The sequence below is a fragment of the Moschus berezovskii genome, chromosome 25 (genome assembly GCF_049115385.1).
Source record: "Moschus berezovskii isolate FMDL1 chromosome 25, NW_MosBer_1.0, whole genome shotgun sequence".
NCBI lineage: Eukaryota > Metazoa > Chordata > Mammalia > Artiodactyla > Moschidae > Moschus > Moschus berezovskii.
This window is the reverse complement of record NC_142484.1, coordinates 24,425,168-24,442,598: the sequence shown is the minus strand read 5'-3', so window position 1 is coordinate 24,442,598 and position 17,431 is coordinate 24,425,168. Positions and strand designations below refer to the sequence as shown.

Genomic DNA, 17,431 nt, shown 5'->3' with positions numbered 1-17,431 from the left:
CCAATGTGTGAAAGTGAAAAGTGAAAGTGAAATCGCTCAGTCGTGTCCGACCCTTAGCGACCCCACGGACTGCAGCCTACCAGGCTCCTCCATCCATGGGATTTTCTAGGCAAGAGTACTGGAGTGGCTTGCCATTGCCTTCTCCGTCTGCTGGCTTTGCTAGGTTAGACTTACTGTTCACTGTTTTAAACCCACTGCCTACATGTCCAGTGGCACATATTATTGAATGAACTAATGAATTCAAAGTCATTTGTTACCTGGGCTCATCCAGCTTTTTCCTTCATCCTTCCAACACACTCTCCAGCAAGGCTTATCTTTTCCCTGTCTGCATAACATTTTGAGGAAAACATGCTAAATCCCATTAACACCCCAGGTAGCTCAGTGGAGCCACAGGTTTGATCCCTGGATTGGGAAGACCGCCTGGAGACAGAAATGGCAACCCACTCCAGTATTCTTGCCTGGAAAATCCAATGAACAGAGGAGCCTGGCGGGCTACAGTCTATGAAATTGCATAAGAGTCGGACATGACTGAGAGACCGAACAACTCCATGTTAACAATAATCAAAATAACACCCAATCTAGAGGAGTGACAGGGTCAGAAGTTTATCTGTCACCACAATACTGGACTTAGCAGGGAGCAGCTTTTTTCTTTACTCCAAAGATAAAACACAGACCCTCTCCCATCACCCCACTTCATTACTGAGATCAGAATAGAATGTTAAAGACCCGACAGAAGGTTTGTGGGTAAGGAAATAACAAACAGAATAATTTAAAACTGGGCACTGGGTATAGCTGCTTTTAGAGTCCACCAACCTCAAGATATCCTCATGGGGTCCCCTCACTTCATGCCACAGTTCTTGCAGCCCATGCTTGTTATCACCCAAACACACAGACTCTTCAAGTGTTCAGCCCCAAAGGAACCCCACCGTCCATGAAGGAAGATGTTCTATCTCCTTCTTAAAGCCCACATTCCAATATCTTATCTCATCCTAAAATATGCCTCTTTCCTAGATGACTGACATTGGGCTTATCCCATCCTAAGATACGCCTCTTTCCTAGATGACTGACATTGGGAATGTCCAATACCTTCTAAAGACTGACAGACACACGAAAGCACACATGAGCACTTCCTTATGGCTCAGATGGTAAAAAAAAATCCACCTGCATTGTGGGAGACCTGGGTTCCATTCTTGGGTTGGGAAGATCCCCTGGAGGAGGGCACGGCAACCCACTCCAGTATTCTGGCCTGGAGAATCCCCATTGACAGAGGAGCCTGGCAGGCTACAGTCCGTGGAGTCGCAGAGAGTCCAACATGATTGAGCAACTAAGCACAACACACACACAGCCATTAAAGGGGATAGCCTTTATCTTCTGCTGTCCACTGAAGCTTGAAATTCACTGCTTGGCCTCCCCCAGCACAGAAGTTAAGATGAATTTCACTGCTATCCTTTGCTCCATGATATGTGCTCCTCTGACTTCGACCTTTCCTTCTGCATCTTCCTTTCCTTTTCCACAGTTTTTAAAGTGAAGCACTTTGAAACATGTTAACTGGCTATGTGAACATTTTGTGGTTAATCATTAGAGAGATCCTAGACCAACAGAGAAACCCAAATATTTCTATCTTATGCATCCATGGCATGTACTGATCCAGTAACAACTAGGTGGAATTTCCTGGAGATACACGGATACTGGACCCTCTTGCCGAGTGGCTGAAAACAGAAGCTATGGATTCAGGCTGACTTGGGTTAGTATCCTGGTTCTGCTATTTCCTGGCTTTAGCTTTGGGCCCTTGGGCAAAGCACTTAGCCACAGTGAGCCTTAGTTTCCCCAAATAAGATAAGGGGATGATGTGAATTATAAGGATTGCTTGGAGGGTTAAAGGACAGACAGCATGTATAAAGGTTGGCATTTAGCAATCACCTGATAAATATTAGCTGCTATTTTATCACCCCACTGGTCAATACACTGCATATTCCCACTGAAACCTGGGCATTTTCTAACAATCTAAGGGCACCCACCACTTGTCCATTTATATTATTCTATTTAATTCTCCCATGAACTATATAAGCTCAGTTACATAATAACTTTTATTATATATCCAAAAGAAGTAGTAAGGCACAATGTTCACTCACACAATGAACACGCAGTCAGCACAGGGTAATTCAGAGACACAAATGTAAACAATTTTAGTTCAGAACTCATCTGCATGATACATAAAGTGTGCATTGCTGCTGTGACTCTGCAGAAAAGCGACTCAAAGCTGGCCTCCGTGCTAGTGGCATCAGAACATTAAGCTTCAACAATAGATTTCTGTGCCCATATGCAAAAGTTCTGAGTCAGAATGTTTTTTTGACTCAGGCCCTCCTATAAACCTCTTATTTCTGTGTAGAATACCACACACTAGGCCACCAGAGAGCTGGTGGATCTCTACTTTCAAAAGGCTCCCCACGTGATGGCTACTTATGTACAAGCAAGTAAATGTTAGTTGCTCAGTTGTGTCTGACTTTTTGCAGCCCCATGGACTGTAGCCCGCCAGGTTCCTCTGTCCATGGAATTCTCAAGGCAAGAATAAGGAGTGGGTAGTCATTCCCTTCTCCAGGGATCTTCCCCACCCAGGGACTGAACCTGGGTCTCCCACATTGCAAGCAGTTTCTTTACCATCTGAGCCACGAGGGAAGCTCCAGGTTCTAAAATGCTGATGCAGAGCACGATCATTTTTTGACTGGACGGAAACTGAAAACCATAGTTATTAAAGCACATTTTTTTTTAGACTCTGAAATTACCAATTAGCTGTTAGGTGTTGAGTCTGACAATAAAAAACAAAACAAAACATTTCTCCAGTGTGGTCACGGCTTGAGAGAGTCATCGGCTTTCCCCAGGTCATGGATGGCCTTGTTATCCAGCAGTTCCTTCTTCCTGTCACTTGGTCTCACTGCATTGTTCAGCATCGCTCTGACCACAGTTGTCACTGGCACAGACTGCCCCTGGGCCCAAGATTCTGGCAAGGAGCCAAAGAACTTCCTAACCAGCCATTCACCGGGGCGAGACTCCTGCCTATCACATAAGAGAACTCTGAAGAGAGAAAGAAAAGCAAAACTGCATTCATACCATTGCTGTTCTTGCTCAGTCACTAAGTCGAGTCCAACTCTTTACGACCCCATGGACTGCAGCACACCACGCTTCCCTGTCCTCTCCTATCTCCCGGAGTCTCAGACCACACAGCATGTTAACTGAACTGTGTCTCCCCAAATTCATGCTAAAGCCCTAACCTCTAGTGTGACATCACCCAACACTAACCCTGATGGTACCTTGATCTTGGACTGGTAACCTCCCATTCTGTGGTGTTACTCTGTTGCTACTGCTGCTGCTGCTAAGTCACTTCAGTCGTGTCCGACTCTGTGTGACCCCATAGACGGAAGCCCACCAGGCTCCCCTGTCCCTGGGATTCTCCAGGCAAGAACACTGGAGTGGGTTGCCATTTAGGGCAGCCTAAATACCAATCCAGTGTGAAAACAGTCTTATTTGGGCATGAAGAGGATTCTGAAGATGAAGGCGGGAAAAGCTACCCAGGAAATTCCAGACTATTCTGAACCTGGCACCAACAACCATCTACCCCTTTCTTTGGGAAAGCCCAAAGCTGGGCTCTCCCTCCATATAACTTCTATTCACATCATAGATATCTTATTTGTCAGTCTCTTCAAATGAAAAACCACCTCCTAGAGAATAACCAACTTAAAGGTGTACTCCTAGGCAGTAGGAATACTTACCCAGGCCTAAATATGGAGTAACGATCAAATTTTAACTCTTCAACTCTAGCTTCCACTTCCCCCTGTTAGCAAAGGACATGTTTAGTATGTAATCAAGACCGACATGCTGTAATGCTAACAAGAGTAACTTGGGGTTTTGAAGACAATCTGCTTCTGCAGGTCTCAATATTTGTAAATATCCTCTTCCAGAGTTTTAGATTCTAGAGTCTGGAAAGTGAAGGAAGAGATGACATGCAGTAGAAAATGAAAAGACGTGCTGAACTATCTCAAAGTTTCTTCTAATGCTAGGGTTCTGAGCTCATCTTCAATACCAGAGATGGCAACATTTCATTTCATGCTTACCAGATAATCAACAAAGGGGAAGACACTGGAAATTGTCTTTCAAATCACTCTTGATTACTAAATATATCCCTGCAAAAGAGCAGTCCCTGCAGCTATAAAAAATGCATAACATAATGTATTTAATGCATTTGGGTATTACCTAGCATTTTATATTATTACTGCCAAAAAGCCAAGCTTCCCCAAAGTATATAAAAGACAGAAACATGCACAAACCTTGACTTGCAGATATAAAAAATTGCTTGACTTATCAGCTCCCTTAGAGGAGAGCAAGTTGAAATGCTTGCACCCTCCAGACTTTGCCAGCTCTGCAGACTTCAGGACGTAATCACGATCAACACGGACAAATCCCTCCTAAGGGCAAAAAGAATGAGTCATTTCCAAACAGCTGTGAGTTCGTCTTAAAAATTACTCCTCAGCTTGGGTGGCAGGTAAGCAGTCCTGCGGCGGGGAGGGGAGGGGATCCAAGTAAAATGAATCCGAGTAAAACATGAACGTGAGGCTCAGACCCTGGGAAGAGCTCTGATATGACGCTCAGGATAGATGTACCAGCTTTAGTAACGAGGCCAGACTGTGATGAAAAAACAAGGACAGTGACACTGAAACACAGACACCAAGCAAATCTGCAACGAACAAAAGGAACGATAATATTACCAGGCTCGGAAACTGTTTTTAGCCTCACATTTCTTTGTCTTCAGTCACTTTACAACCTTGCCACCCTCCTTCTGTTTTCTCTTTTTTTTTTTTCAGTGTTAACTTTAACATGGTAGTGTCTCAAAAGAATATCTGCAAACACTATCCAGGCACTACGAGAATGAAGTCTATTTGATTTCCAACTTTTATGTATGTTTTAAAACATACTTTACATGTTAGTAAGGAGTGCATCTGCAAATTTTTTACTGACAGGTGTATAATCAAGGGGGCTTCCCAGGTGGCTCAGTGTTAAAGAATCTACCTGGCAGGCAGGAGACATGGGTTCGATCCCTGGGTTAGGAAGATCCCCTGGAGAAGGCAATGACAACACACTCCAGTATACTCGGTTGGGAGATCCCATGGACAGAGAAGCCTAGTAGCCTACAGTCCATGGGGTCATAGAGTTGAATAAACAACATATAATTAAGAATGTTTGGAGACCCCTGATCTAGACTCAGTCCAGTGAGGGTAGCAGCTGGGTCTTTCTTAGTTCACATCTCAGCATCTATACAAGTCCAGTACATAGTAGGTGCTCCAAAAATACTGAAATGAATAAAAGTCCAGTGAAAGCAGAAAAAAGGCAAATCCAACTAGGAAAAAAATAAGAGGCAATCAAAGGAGGAGGGGAGAGGATGGTGTAAACAAGAGAATACGGACTCATTTTTATTTTTCGGGTCTAACTGAAGGACACATGCCTGTATCTAGAAAAGGGAATTCCGTGTAATAGCTTCTTGGGACCACCACAAAGCCAGGCATCTTCAAACTGAGGACAGCTGAAAAGAAGTCTAAAGTCCACTGAAGCTGAGCTTCACAAGTACCCACAATTATATAATGAAGTTACACATAAGGAGGATTCCAAATCTGAAGGCTGGATTACTGTCCCAGTGATTTGTAACCATCCAGAGGGATGGGATGGGGAGAGATATGGGAAGGAGGTTTGGGAGGGAGGGGACATGGGTGTACCTAAGGTTGATTCTTGACAACAAAATTCTGTAAAGCAGTTATCCTTCAATTAAGAATAAATAAACTTTTAAAAATCTGCCCTCTCATAGTTATTGACCCTAAATGTATGTACCTTTCATAGGATAAATAGAAGGCACTTTTGGAAACATCACAGCCAACCCCCTCACTGTGGAGATGTGGCCATAAGGTCCAGCAATCCAAGAACTCCCGGCTAATAAGTGAGAGAGCTGAGAGCAGGGTGCAAATTCCTGAGTCTCCAAGCAGGGCTTCCCATGTGTAGCCATGTTCCTTCTTACCTCACACCATCTCCAGCTAATGACAGGACTAATTCATTGTTGTGGTAGGCAGAATGGCCCCTCAGAGATGCCCACATCCTAATCCCCACACCTGTGGATGTGTCAGAGGCTGCATGGCCAAGGTGAATGAAGGTTGCAGGTGGAATTATGGCTGCTAATCAGCTTTTTCACTCTCCTCTTTCACCCTCATCAAGAGGCTCTTTAGTTCCTCTTCACTTTCTGCCATTAAAGTGGTATCATCTGTGTATCTGAGGTTGTTGATGTTTCTCCCAGCAATCTTGATTCCCGCTTGTTTTTCACCCCAGCCTGGGCTTTTGCATGATTTACTCTGCATATAAATCAAATAAGTGGGGTGACAATACACAGGCTCGAGGTACTGCTTTCCCAATTCTGAAACAGTCCTTTGTTCCACATCTGGTTCTGTTTACCTGTATACAGGATTCTCAGGAGATATGGAAAGTGGCCTGGTAGTCCAATCTCTTTAAGAATTTTCCAGTTTGATGGGGCTGCAAAGAGTCGGACACGACTTAGCAACTGAACAACAACATTCAGTAATAACAACCTTGACGCTGAAAAAGGTTATTCCGTATTATCCAAGTGGGCCCAATGTAATCACAAGAGTCCTTACGTGAAAAAGAGTAGCAGAAAAGGAGGCTGGAGTCAGGCAGTGTGAGGGGCACTGGATCCCCCATTGCTGGCCTTAAAGATGGAGGAAGGGACCATGAACCCCCGTGGCCTCTAGAGCCAGAAACGGTAAAGAAATGGATTCTCCCCTAGAGCCTGCAGAAGAGAATGCAGCCCTGTCAACACCTTGATTTTATCTCAGCAAAATCCACATCAGCCTGCTAACCATTAAGATGATAAATTTACATTGTTTTAAGCCACTAACTTTGAGGGAATTTGTTACAGCAGCAATAGGAAACTAATACAGAATTCAATTCTAAAACAAGGGGCCCAAGCAAACTTTCCAAACTTTGTATTGCAGTAGGTCATAAAAGAAAACATATTCTAAGTATAGGACTGGCTATAAAGTGTTCATAAACTAAACATCTTCTGCAACCAGCTCCCAGACCCACAAATAGAGCATCACTGTTACCCCAAAAACCTGTTTTGTCATCTCGTCTCATCACTCCCCACAGAATTTTTGACTATGTCCACGACCTGCAGGACAGGTCTGCTGTTCCTTTGCCTTTCCTTTTTTTAGGGGATATAACCTTAATTCTTAGCCAGGTATCATCTCCATTCTCCTTCTGTGTTGTAGACTTTGAGATTCAGTCCTAATACTGGACTTAAGACCTATCCTAAACACTGAATGCAATTCCCTCTTGCTGCTTCTCTAACTGGGTGTGCAGCAAACCGATTTCAATACTCAGCACATGCTGAGAGTGGGATGAGACTGAGCTCTTCAGGGCCATTCTCTGAACAGAGATTTTACATGCGCTGAAAATGTGCCAAGAACCGCCCAAAATGACATCAAAAAATTCGAAAACACTCTACTTCTCTTCCATATCTATTTTCCTCCCCTCACTCCAATTCAGCAGAACTCTGATTTTGGTAACAGGTCCATTATTTCCAATAAAATTACACTATTGACTAGTGAAATTCCTTTTTTTGCTGCTGCTGGTTTAGCACTGTTTCTTAGAAGGATTATTAGAACTATCTCTGTTAAAAAAACGTTTCTTCTTTCATCAGCGTCTTTAAAAATAAGGGAAAGCTTCAGCCAATCACAAGGCTCTAGACCGACGCCGTGCCTCTCACTTAATCCAGGGCCAGTAAAGGGATAATTTGATTAAACTGAGACCCCAATTTATTTGGCTTTAGTTCTGGATCAACCTCTCCTTAATAGAGTCCTGTCGTCTCCGATTGTTTGATGAAAATTAAAGTGACATAAATACCATGGGACTTTATTCAATCTGATTAGTCAGCTAAGGCACATCAATAGCACCCCAGCCATCAGCCTCTGGCGTCCCTCCTGTCACCCGCCTGGCGAAGGGCTGACAAGGGCTCCTTACGGGACGAGCACCCACGCTGCTGCTGCGACCCCCACGCTTGGCCCATCAGCCCTGCTCAATGGGCCCTGTTGACAAGGTGCCCATACCTTTCTCCACCGCTGTTCTCTGGACAAAGCGAAATACTGTTTTATTAGCAATCAATGGCTGTTAATCCAAAATGATTTCACAAATCCTCTGAGCCCTCAAGCTGATTATAAATACACATTTTTCCAAGCCCACAAACTTTGAATTTCACTTCCCCCACCCTGATGCGTGGCCTTTTAGCTGGTGAATGAAGCTCAAAAGCAAAGGGGTCAACGGCTTTCAAGGACTTGGAAACCAAACTAAACCCGGATCCCAGCGACTGAGGCAGAGACACTGACACACAACTGGTTTTCTCTGGAGTGAGGAAGATGCTGTTTATAGACTGAAGGGAGCTGTCTTTAAAATCTAATTATTAACACCCTTTCCTGTTCTCTATCAACTCAAATAAAAAAGCAACAGAAAAACAAACGAAAACACGCTACTCCATATCCCAGAAACACAATTTTCAGAAAAATCATATTTAGTTTCCCTAACCATATAGAAGGAAAAAAAAGATGTCTCTTCCGAGAGCATTAAGTCCACTAAATTATTGTGACTTTATGATCCACAGTCGGTGTGTTTTACTCTAAGACAGGAATTAAGAGTCCTTCTAGAAAAAGGAATTGATTAAATAAATTGCCACCATAAATTTCCTTTTCCAGTACCTGCTCAAAAGAATAAACACAATATACTTATATGACACAGCAGAGAGAGCTTTGTGAGCTCCACAAACATCTAGGGAGACAAATTCTCTAATTATTCTTTAAGTCTTATGACAATCCAAAGCTACTAAGTATTCTTTTTAATCTTTGCCAACGCCTGCACACTGGGAACACTGTGCCTTAGGAATAACTCATCCTGACACAGTATATTTCAACACTGACACGACAAGAAAGCAGCGGGAATGACGCAAGGTCAAGAAGAGTCTTTTCCAAGAAGGGAGGACCTATCATCCCGCAAAGGGTCACTTGGCCATATTTCTGCTTCAGATCCTTTCTCCTCCACTCCCTTTCCAATCCAACCCTACAAATTAGACTAGAAAACAAAGAGATGCTGACCAACAATGAACAGTATGACCTGAGACCCCATTTGTTCCTGCCCTGGAGAGCACATCTGTACTTCACGTACAGAGTAGGAAGCAAGGTCTTGGTGAGTGAAGGAGTTCTGGAGAGAAAAACAAAATCTTACAGAGATTCCTGAGTCAATCTCCATGTTCTCACACATTTTTTTTTTTCTATATGGGGCACTCTTTTCTGTGTTTTAAAAGTCAAAGAATTTTGCAGGCCAAAGGGGCTGCAGTGGCCACCTCCCTCTCAGCACAGACAAGGAAGCCATGGTCCACAGGCACTAACTGGCATACCCAAGGCTCCAGAGCCGCTCGGTACCCAAACAGAGCCTATAATCTGGGCTCCCTGAACCATCTGGGACCTCACCACTTAACAAGTCTCCTTCTAGACATCAAAGAAAACAGCAGAGGTGACAACGGGCTGGCAAACTTTCCCTGTAAAGGATGAGATAGTAAATATTTGCAGATTTACAACTGTAATTACACAGCTCTGCCATCATTGTGCAAATGTAGCCATTAATAATATTTCAAGTAATGAGAATATTTCAATAAAATTTTATTTATGGATACAGAAATTTGAATTTCTTATATCCTCATGTGTCATGACACATTTTTCCTCTTTGAAAATTTTTAACCACTTAAAAATATAAAAACATTCTTAGGTCAAGGGCTATTCAAAAACAGGCAGGCTGTATTTGGCCCACAGCAGTGTGCAAGCACCTGGTTTAGAAGAGTGTATTATTAGAATCAGAAGCCCAGAGACTTCAATGATGCCTAATAAACGTGACAGTAGCTGTGTCACATCAACGGCACCGTCCATTTGATAGACTCCAAGAGCCTGGACTTCGGAATCTTGTACTGAGCTGGTGAGGAGATAAACGAAAAGATGAAACTACAATAACACCCCCCTCAAACTCACTAACCAAATCCTTCTCTTAACAAGGAGAAGACACCATTCTCAGTGGCACCTGTGAGTTTTCTGCACTTCACTTACAGCCAATGTGGATCTGGTTTTCAAGGGATATTTCAAATTTCACTGGCACGTAAGTTACATACCAAAGCAATGTGAAGATCATCTGGGTCAACAGTACCTGGAAAACCAGCAGGTGAGGACTGATACTGCCCAACGCCTCCTAAAAGCAGCCCCAACCAGAGGAAGAGAGTCGGCTGCATCGGAACCCCCCAAGAAGCCTATTAAAAACAGGCTTTCAACCTCAGATTCTGATGCAACACATCTGGATTAGGACAGGTCATGAAGTCCCTGCATTGATTAGACAACTATGGCTTGTGAATGTGAAAAGAAGATCAGCATCTCACCAGCTACTGATGAAGGAAATGGTTTTCCAAGCAACTCAAGATGGCTAACAGACCTACCCCTAGCATCAGTGTCAATAGAAATCTTGGTAGACTGTATTGTATGGTTGTAACCTTCTCCCCTCAAAATTCATATGTTGAAGGCCTGATCTCCAGTAAATGTGTCCCTGTTTCCAGATGTAATTAGTTAAGATGAGGTCATACTGAGTAGTCACTCAGTCATGTCCAACTCCTTGCAACCCCATGGACTGTAGCCAGCCAGGCTCCTCCATCCATGGAATTTTGCAGGCAAGAATACTGGAGTGGGTAACCGTATTCTTCTCCAGGGGACACCCTCCAGGAAGCCATACCCTTCTGACCCAGGGACTGAACCTAGGTCTCCCACATTGCAGGAAGATCCTTTACAGTCTGAGCCACAAGGGAAGCCCCAGGCTGATTCAGTTTGACTAGTATTGTTATAAAAAGGAGAAATTTGGACATGGCCACAGGCAGGTGGCGCTAGTGGTAAAGAACCCACCTGCCAATTGAGGAGACATCGACTCAGGTTTGACCCTTGGGTCAGGAAGATCCCTTGCAGAGGGGCCTGGCAACTTACTCCAGTATTCTTGCCTGGAGAATCCCACGGACCGAGGAGCCTGGTAGGCTACAGTCCATAGGGTCGCATAGAGTCAGACAGACTGAAGTGACTTAGCATGCACACACAAATATGTAGGGAAAACGCCATGAGAAGAGACACAGGGAGAAGTCAGCCATCTGCAGGTCAAAGAGAGAAGCCTGGAAAGCATCTTTCCCTCCCAGCCCTCAGAAGGGACCAACATTGTCAATACCCTGATCTCAGATGTCCAGACTTCAGGACTGGGAGACAGGAAATTCCTGTTGTTTAAGCCATGGGCGTTATCATTTTTTGTTATGACAGCCCTAGCAAACTAATACAATGAAGGTCGGAGGGAAATAAGTGGGCTACTCAGATGACTTCAAAACTAGAAATAGAAACCCTGAATTTCTTGAAGTTCCTCTACTGGAAACTCAGGGTACTAAACGAAAATGTGGGCTATTTCAGTTACAAAACAGCTACAGAATGACACTGAGCTAGCCACCAACTTTGCAAAAGCCATCCAATGACCTTTTTTTTTTTTTTAAACAGACAGAGTTCCTGACCAGAATACCAGGTGAGGTGAGACCCCCAACAAACAACTACCTAGCCACTTGTGACCTGTCACTTCTTTTAAACTGCCTTAAGTTATCACAACCTCCAAGCTTTATATTGCATCCAATCTAAATTAGTTTCAAATTAAAAACAAAAAAGACTTTCTGGAGGAAATGTCAGTTTATTTCCTGTCACTATCTTCTTAAACCATTTATGCCTTAACTAATTTCTGAGATTATATATTTGGTTTACTAGTCTTTTCTTTACTCATTAATTACTTTCATCTTTTCAAACTGTTTGGAGAATAAAAGTTATTGAGCAGCCTGTGGGGTGGGGAAAAAAACTCCCATCAAAAGAAAAATATTCTGGATAGGGAACACACCCAAATCCTAATTAAAACTGCATTACGCAATTTGAATGCAATAAAACAATTTAGACCTTCCCCTGGAGAGCCCTATGAGATTTGCCTTCTGTCATGAAAATCAACCGCTCTATGCCTAATGCAGTATTTTGTATTTTGCTGAGTCACCACCAGAGTCAGGTTAGCAGTTGAGACCATGGAACCTGCAGTGTACTAGAACAAAAATTTTCCATGCTTTTAGAGGGCACAAGGCTTGTAACTGTCCCTGGGACAGAAAAGACTGCATGAGCTGCTCGGCAGGAAAATGACCCTTCGTAGGAGAGATGATGTGCCAATTCCTGGGAGAGTCAAACTTCCTGATAATCCTCACTTCTCAGCAAAGAACTCAAAAACCAGATTGTTCCTCTGGGCACATGGCAAAACTGCAGAAAATCTGGAAATTTGTCCCTAATGAAAGCATAAATAGATTATTCTTTGGATTACCCAGAGAGCCCAGAGAAATACATCTGAGCCTAACTTCTTTGTTGGTATAAATAAATAGTTCTTAACCATGTGTTCTCTGAATGATTCTGATGCCTGGGCCTGTTTATAAACCTATGGTAAGCCTGCATGGGACCATCGTGGTCCTGCATATTAACAGACATGTTTAACTCCAGCAAGTAAATTCTGTCAGAGATAAACTATAGTCAAAGTATAAATTAAATAAGATGTACGCATTAACACTTGTCAGGATCTACATAGTCAGCTTTGATTTCTAACTGTATAGCAAAGTTTGACTTCTAGACAGGCTGATGCAATTTAGAATGCAATTTATCATTAAAAAGCAAATAAAATGTGCTCGAAGACAGCGCTGCGTCAGTTAAGGCTGAATCACCACAGGGGTTGAGTCATCGCTAGAGGCTGAGTCATCACTGGAAGCTAGCTGAGTCGTGCCTCTGTTCTGATGTTCTCGCGCAGAAGCTTAAGGCTCTGCATGGAAATAGGCTGAAGCAAATCACTCAAGTGAGAGAGATCAATTTAAGACATTTATAAAGAAACAAAAAAATTACTGCTAAGAACAAGAGCCAGTTACTTTTACTCAAACCTTAGTCAGAGGATGGAGTGAACACAATGTTTGCAAAAGGTAAGACCATGAAATATCTATAATGGGATCTGAACTCAAGGATTATGTCGAAGGAAAGATTAATTTAATCAGTACTATTCAAAGTATAGCAAATACTAGGGCAGCACATGGAATCTTAAATGTTAAGTGCTAATATACACTTAAGCACAGCAAATAGAATGCAAAAGGGGAAACAGAATCTTTGACGTGACTGACAAGAGAAAAGGGTGTATTTTTTCCTTACCGCCCCAGCTTTTTTTCTGGTGGTACCCAGGCAACAGAATCCAACATCATGACCTTGAAAGGCAGACGCATAGTCATCCAGCTTCTCAAAGTCCACCACTTCTTGATTCTAGACAACAGAGACATAGCTGTATATTACTTGATGTTATTAAAACAAAACAAACAGGAAAAAAATACCCCCTCTAAATTTAAAGAATGAGAGAATATTACTAGAGTCCATTCACTTAACATCACATTTTGCAAGCTCATTTTCTTCCAGAAAAAGCAATAAATCTTAATTTAAACATCAACAATGTACTTAAATGTCTACGGTACACATAACTGGACTACAGGTGATCTAGCTCTCTTAAGTCAGGTTCAAATATAATTTTCTCTCTGGAAAAATAAAAGACCTCTCTGTATATTACCAGGAGAAATACCAATGAGGTATAATACCAAGGAAGGAAATGGTGTCTGGAATCTCAAAACCTAGGTTTGAGTCTTGGGTTTGCTGCTTACTAGGCATGGTAATCGGAGAAGGCAATGGCAAGCCACTCCAGTACTTTTGCCTAGAAAATCCCATGGATGGAGGAGCCTGGTAGGCTGCAGTCCGTGGGGTCGCTAAGGGTCGGACACGACTGAGCAACTTCACTTTCACTTTTCACTTTCACACATTGGAGAAGGAAATGGCAACCCACTCCAGTGTTCTTGCCTGGAGAATCCCAGGGACGGGGGAGCCTGGTGGGCTTCCGTCTATGGGGTCACACAGAGTCGGACACGACTGAAGTGACTTAGCAGCAGCAGCAGGCATGGTAATCATTTTGGCCAAGTTACTTACATGCCTCAGTTCCTTCAGCAATAAAATGTGAAAGATAATCTTTCTTTCAGTCTAAACCAGCATTAGCATCAGGCACCAGATGCTTGACAAAAAGCCATATTCCTAGGTCTCATGCCAACACTGCACTTTTGATAAGCACCCTTGCTAATTCTCACACTCATGAACATTCAAGAAACTCCATCTAACCTCTTAAGTTTGCTATGAAATTTAAAAAAGAAAAGTTTCAGAAGTTCCCATCATCCAGGAGTTTACATAAAATGTTGCTTTTCCCTCTCTTTCAAAAGCATTTTTCTGGTACTGTACCCAACGCTAAAGAAAAGAATGCTTACAGAAAGTGCCTGACCAAAAGAAGTGCCACCAAAACTCGACCATCAAAGCACAGAACTCCATTTCAGTTTCTAATGGCCAGAAGTGTCCGACTTCATGCCCCATGAAGTCAGACTATGAAGATCACATATTACCTGCCTAAATCTGAACAAAGATGTCCATTTAGAACAGAAAAATCCTGAGAGACCAAAAACATATGCAAAATGACCTGCAGGAGTCAAGGACATTTATCTGTGAGACAGCTGTTAACTGGAATGTTCCATCTGTGAAACCTGTGGGAACAGTTGGAGATATCAGAATTACACTAGTTTAATTTACCGCAGTTTACAAATTACTCCTTTTACAAATCTCCACCAAGCTCCAGCTTCAAATATTTAGAGGATTAGCACCAGAGTGCAATCTGCTGTTATCAGTGGGTCAACCAAGAAAGTGTAAGTGACAGTAAAAGGATGATTCAACTTACAGACACAAGCCGGCAGCCCTGAGAAGTCAGACAGGGCAAATTCTTTGAGCTGAAAAACCACACCTCTCAGTGCCAGAAAGTGTTTCCCACTCCACAAACTGATTCACTGACATAAGTGTGGAGTGGACGTGTAAACAAAACAAGCAATGGGGTTGAGAAAATTGCCCAAGGTCACAGGACTGTTTTCTCTAGAAGACATATTGAAGAACCCTGGCAACATGGCTCTTCTCTTCGTCCCTGGCCTCCCTTTCACCTAGGCTCCACCTCACGGGGGTCTGGACTGAGAGAAGGGCTTTGTTCAAGTGAGGAGGAGGCCCACCTGGACATACTTCCAGCTTCCAGTAAAGCCTCTCACAGATCAGTCGTGGTCACACATGAACACCTCTTGAAGTGAAGTGAAAGTTGCTCAGTCGTGTCTGACTCTTTGCCACCCCATGGATTATACAGTCCATGGAATTCTCCAGGCCAGAATACTGGAGTGGGTAGCCTTTCCCTTCTCCAGGGGATCTTCCCAACACAGGAACTGAACCGGGGTCTCCTGCAATGCAGGCAGATTCTTTACCAACTGAGCTATAAGGGAAGCCCGAACACCTCTTGGGGCCACCGCAAGCCTTGCAGCTGAAAATACCCTCACCCTGCAGAAACACTGCAGGAGCACTTTTGAGTCACAGCTCAAATACCCACCACGTTTTTATAAGCTTCCTCGTCCAACGTGAGCCTCCTCCGGCCAATCAGCGTGACTTTGGAAAACAGGCCCTGTTCCAGAATTTCTTTCAAGAGCACTCTGCCGGTTTCCCCGCTGGCGCCCAGAATAAAGACGGATTTATTCTGCATCCTGAAGTCTTCCCGAAGCTTCGGCAGGGCTTCTGTCTCGGCCATGCTGCAGAAATAACATTAACGGGTGCTGGTCTCGGGACGTTTCAGGGGCGGCCGTGCTTCCCCCGAACAAGAGTGGGTTGGTCGGTCCGGAGGAAGGTACGGTTCTTCTCCGCAGTCTGGGCCCAGGGGAAAGTGCAGAGTCACCGGCAGGGCGTGGCGTCCTGGCCGTTCTCCAGCACCTGAGCCAACCCACACCTCAGAAGGGGCTGGAACAGGGGCTGCGCCCAGGGGCCACAGATGGCCGGTACCAGGGCGCCCCGTGTCCCCCACAGTGTCCCCGACTCTGGCCCGTCCTTCCTCCAACCGCAGCGGGTGCGGAGCCCAGCTCGGTCCCCCAAGCGGAGGGGCTACCTGAGGCCGGCCCCCTGCCCTACGTCCTCGGGCTGCAGCAGGAGCCAGGCGGCTACCAACGCCGCCACGCCCGCCGCCGCGGCGCTCAGAGCTGCGGGCCGGGACATCCGGTCACCCCTCCAGCCCGGCGTTCCTCGTCCCCCGGCTCGGCCCCTCCCAGCTCGACGCCTGCCGCAACTTGGTCTTCGGGTGACTTCCGGGTATCGCTGTCGCCCCGCCCAGAGGGGTGGGGCCCTGTGGGGGCCGGAGGGTGCGGCCCAGGCGCGCCCGGAGCACGTGGCCGCGCCCGTCTGGGCAGAAAGCTCGGAGACCTCTACCTCAGTGTCGGGATGTCTGGGCCCCTCTCTCCAGCGTTCTTCCTCACCCTGTGGGCTGAGCTGGCCTGCATCCAAGGCCTCCGGCCAGTAGCCTTGACCTGCGTTTGACCCTTTTCAAACCTATAATGTCAACTGCGTGTTGAACATCTTCATCTTGAATTCACATCGAAATGTAACCCCTCCCTTCCAACCGCCCCCAAACAGCAGTAAACCCAGTCTGCTCCTTGCCTTTCTTGGGTGTCACTAGAGTCTATTCATTTGCACAATCTTCACCCCTTCCCTCTCAAGTCAGAAATTCGGACTCTCCCCTTTGACTCCTTTGGCAGGCCTTTCCACATTCTAGGTTAATCACAAAGGCCTGCCATCCTCTAAGCCTTTCAAATATTTCTCTTATGCAATTCCGGCTCTCACCTTATCTCACCAGTTCAACTGGTTTCCCTGCTTAGGTTCTAGATGGTTGAGCCAGAGCCACCTTCCACACCCGTTCCCCTGTACACTCTTTGGAGCCAAGATCCATGGATTAGAACATAGCTATCTACACTGGGCCTGCCCCGGATTTTGGAAGTCCTGTACAGGAGTTAGAATCATAAGCCAGAACCTGTACAACAGAGATAGACTGTGGACTTTGGCCATTTTTGGCTGCCCAGCTTTCAAATAATAGTCTTATTTTGTGCTCATTCAGTTGTGTCCAACTCTTGGCGACCCCATAGACTGTAGCCTATCAGGCTTCCCTGTCCCTGGGATTCTCCAGGCAAGAACACTGGAGTGAGTTGCCATTTCCTTCTCCAATGCATGAAAGTGAAAAGTGAAAGTGAAGTGGCTCAGTCGTGTCCGGCTCTTCGTGACCCCATGGACTGCAGTCTACCAGGCTCCTCCGTCCATGGGATTTCCCAGGCAAGAGTACTGGAGTG

At 44.7% G+C, this 17,431-nt stretch overlaps 1 protein-coding gene across 1 annotated transcript; it reads right to left on the bottom strand.

Moving 5' to 3' along the window:
• Nucleotides 1-2,069: 2,069 nt before the first annotated feature.
• Nucleotides 2,070-16,389, bottom strand: HTATIP2 (HIV-1 Tat interactive protein 2). The gene is made up of 6 exons (XM_055416039.2): nucleotides 16,204-16,389; nucleotides 15,658-15,853; nucleotides 13,368-13,475; nucleotides 4,323-4,460; nucleotides 3,768-3,829; nucleotides 2,070-3,072 (listed from the first exon to the last, which is right to left on the bottom strand). Exons 1-6 carry the CDS (start codon nucleotides 16,308-16,310, stop codon nucleotides 2,847-2,849), a joined length of 837 nt encoding a protein of 278 aa, XP_055272014.2. The 5' UTR covers nucleotides 16,311-16,389; the 3' UTR covers nucleotides 2,070-2,846.
• Between the last annotated feature and the right edge of the window lie 1,042 nt (nucleotides 16,390-17,431).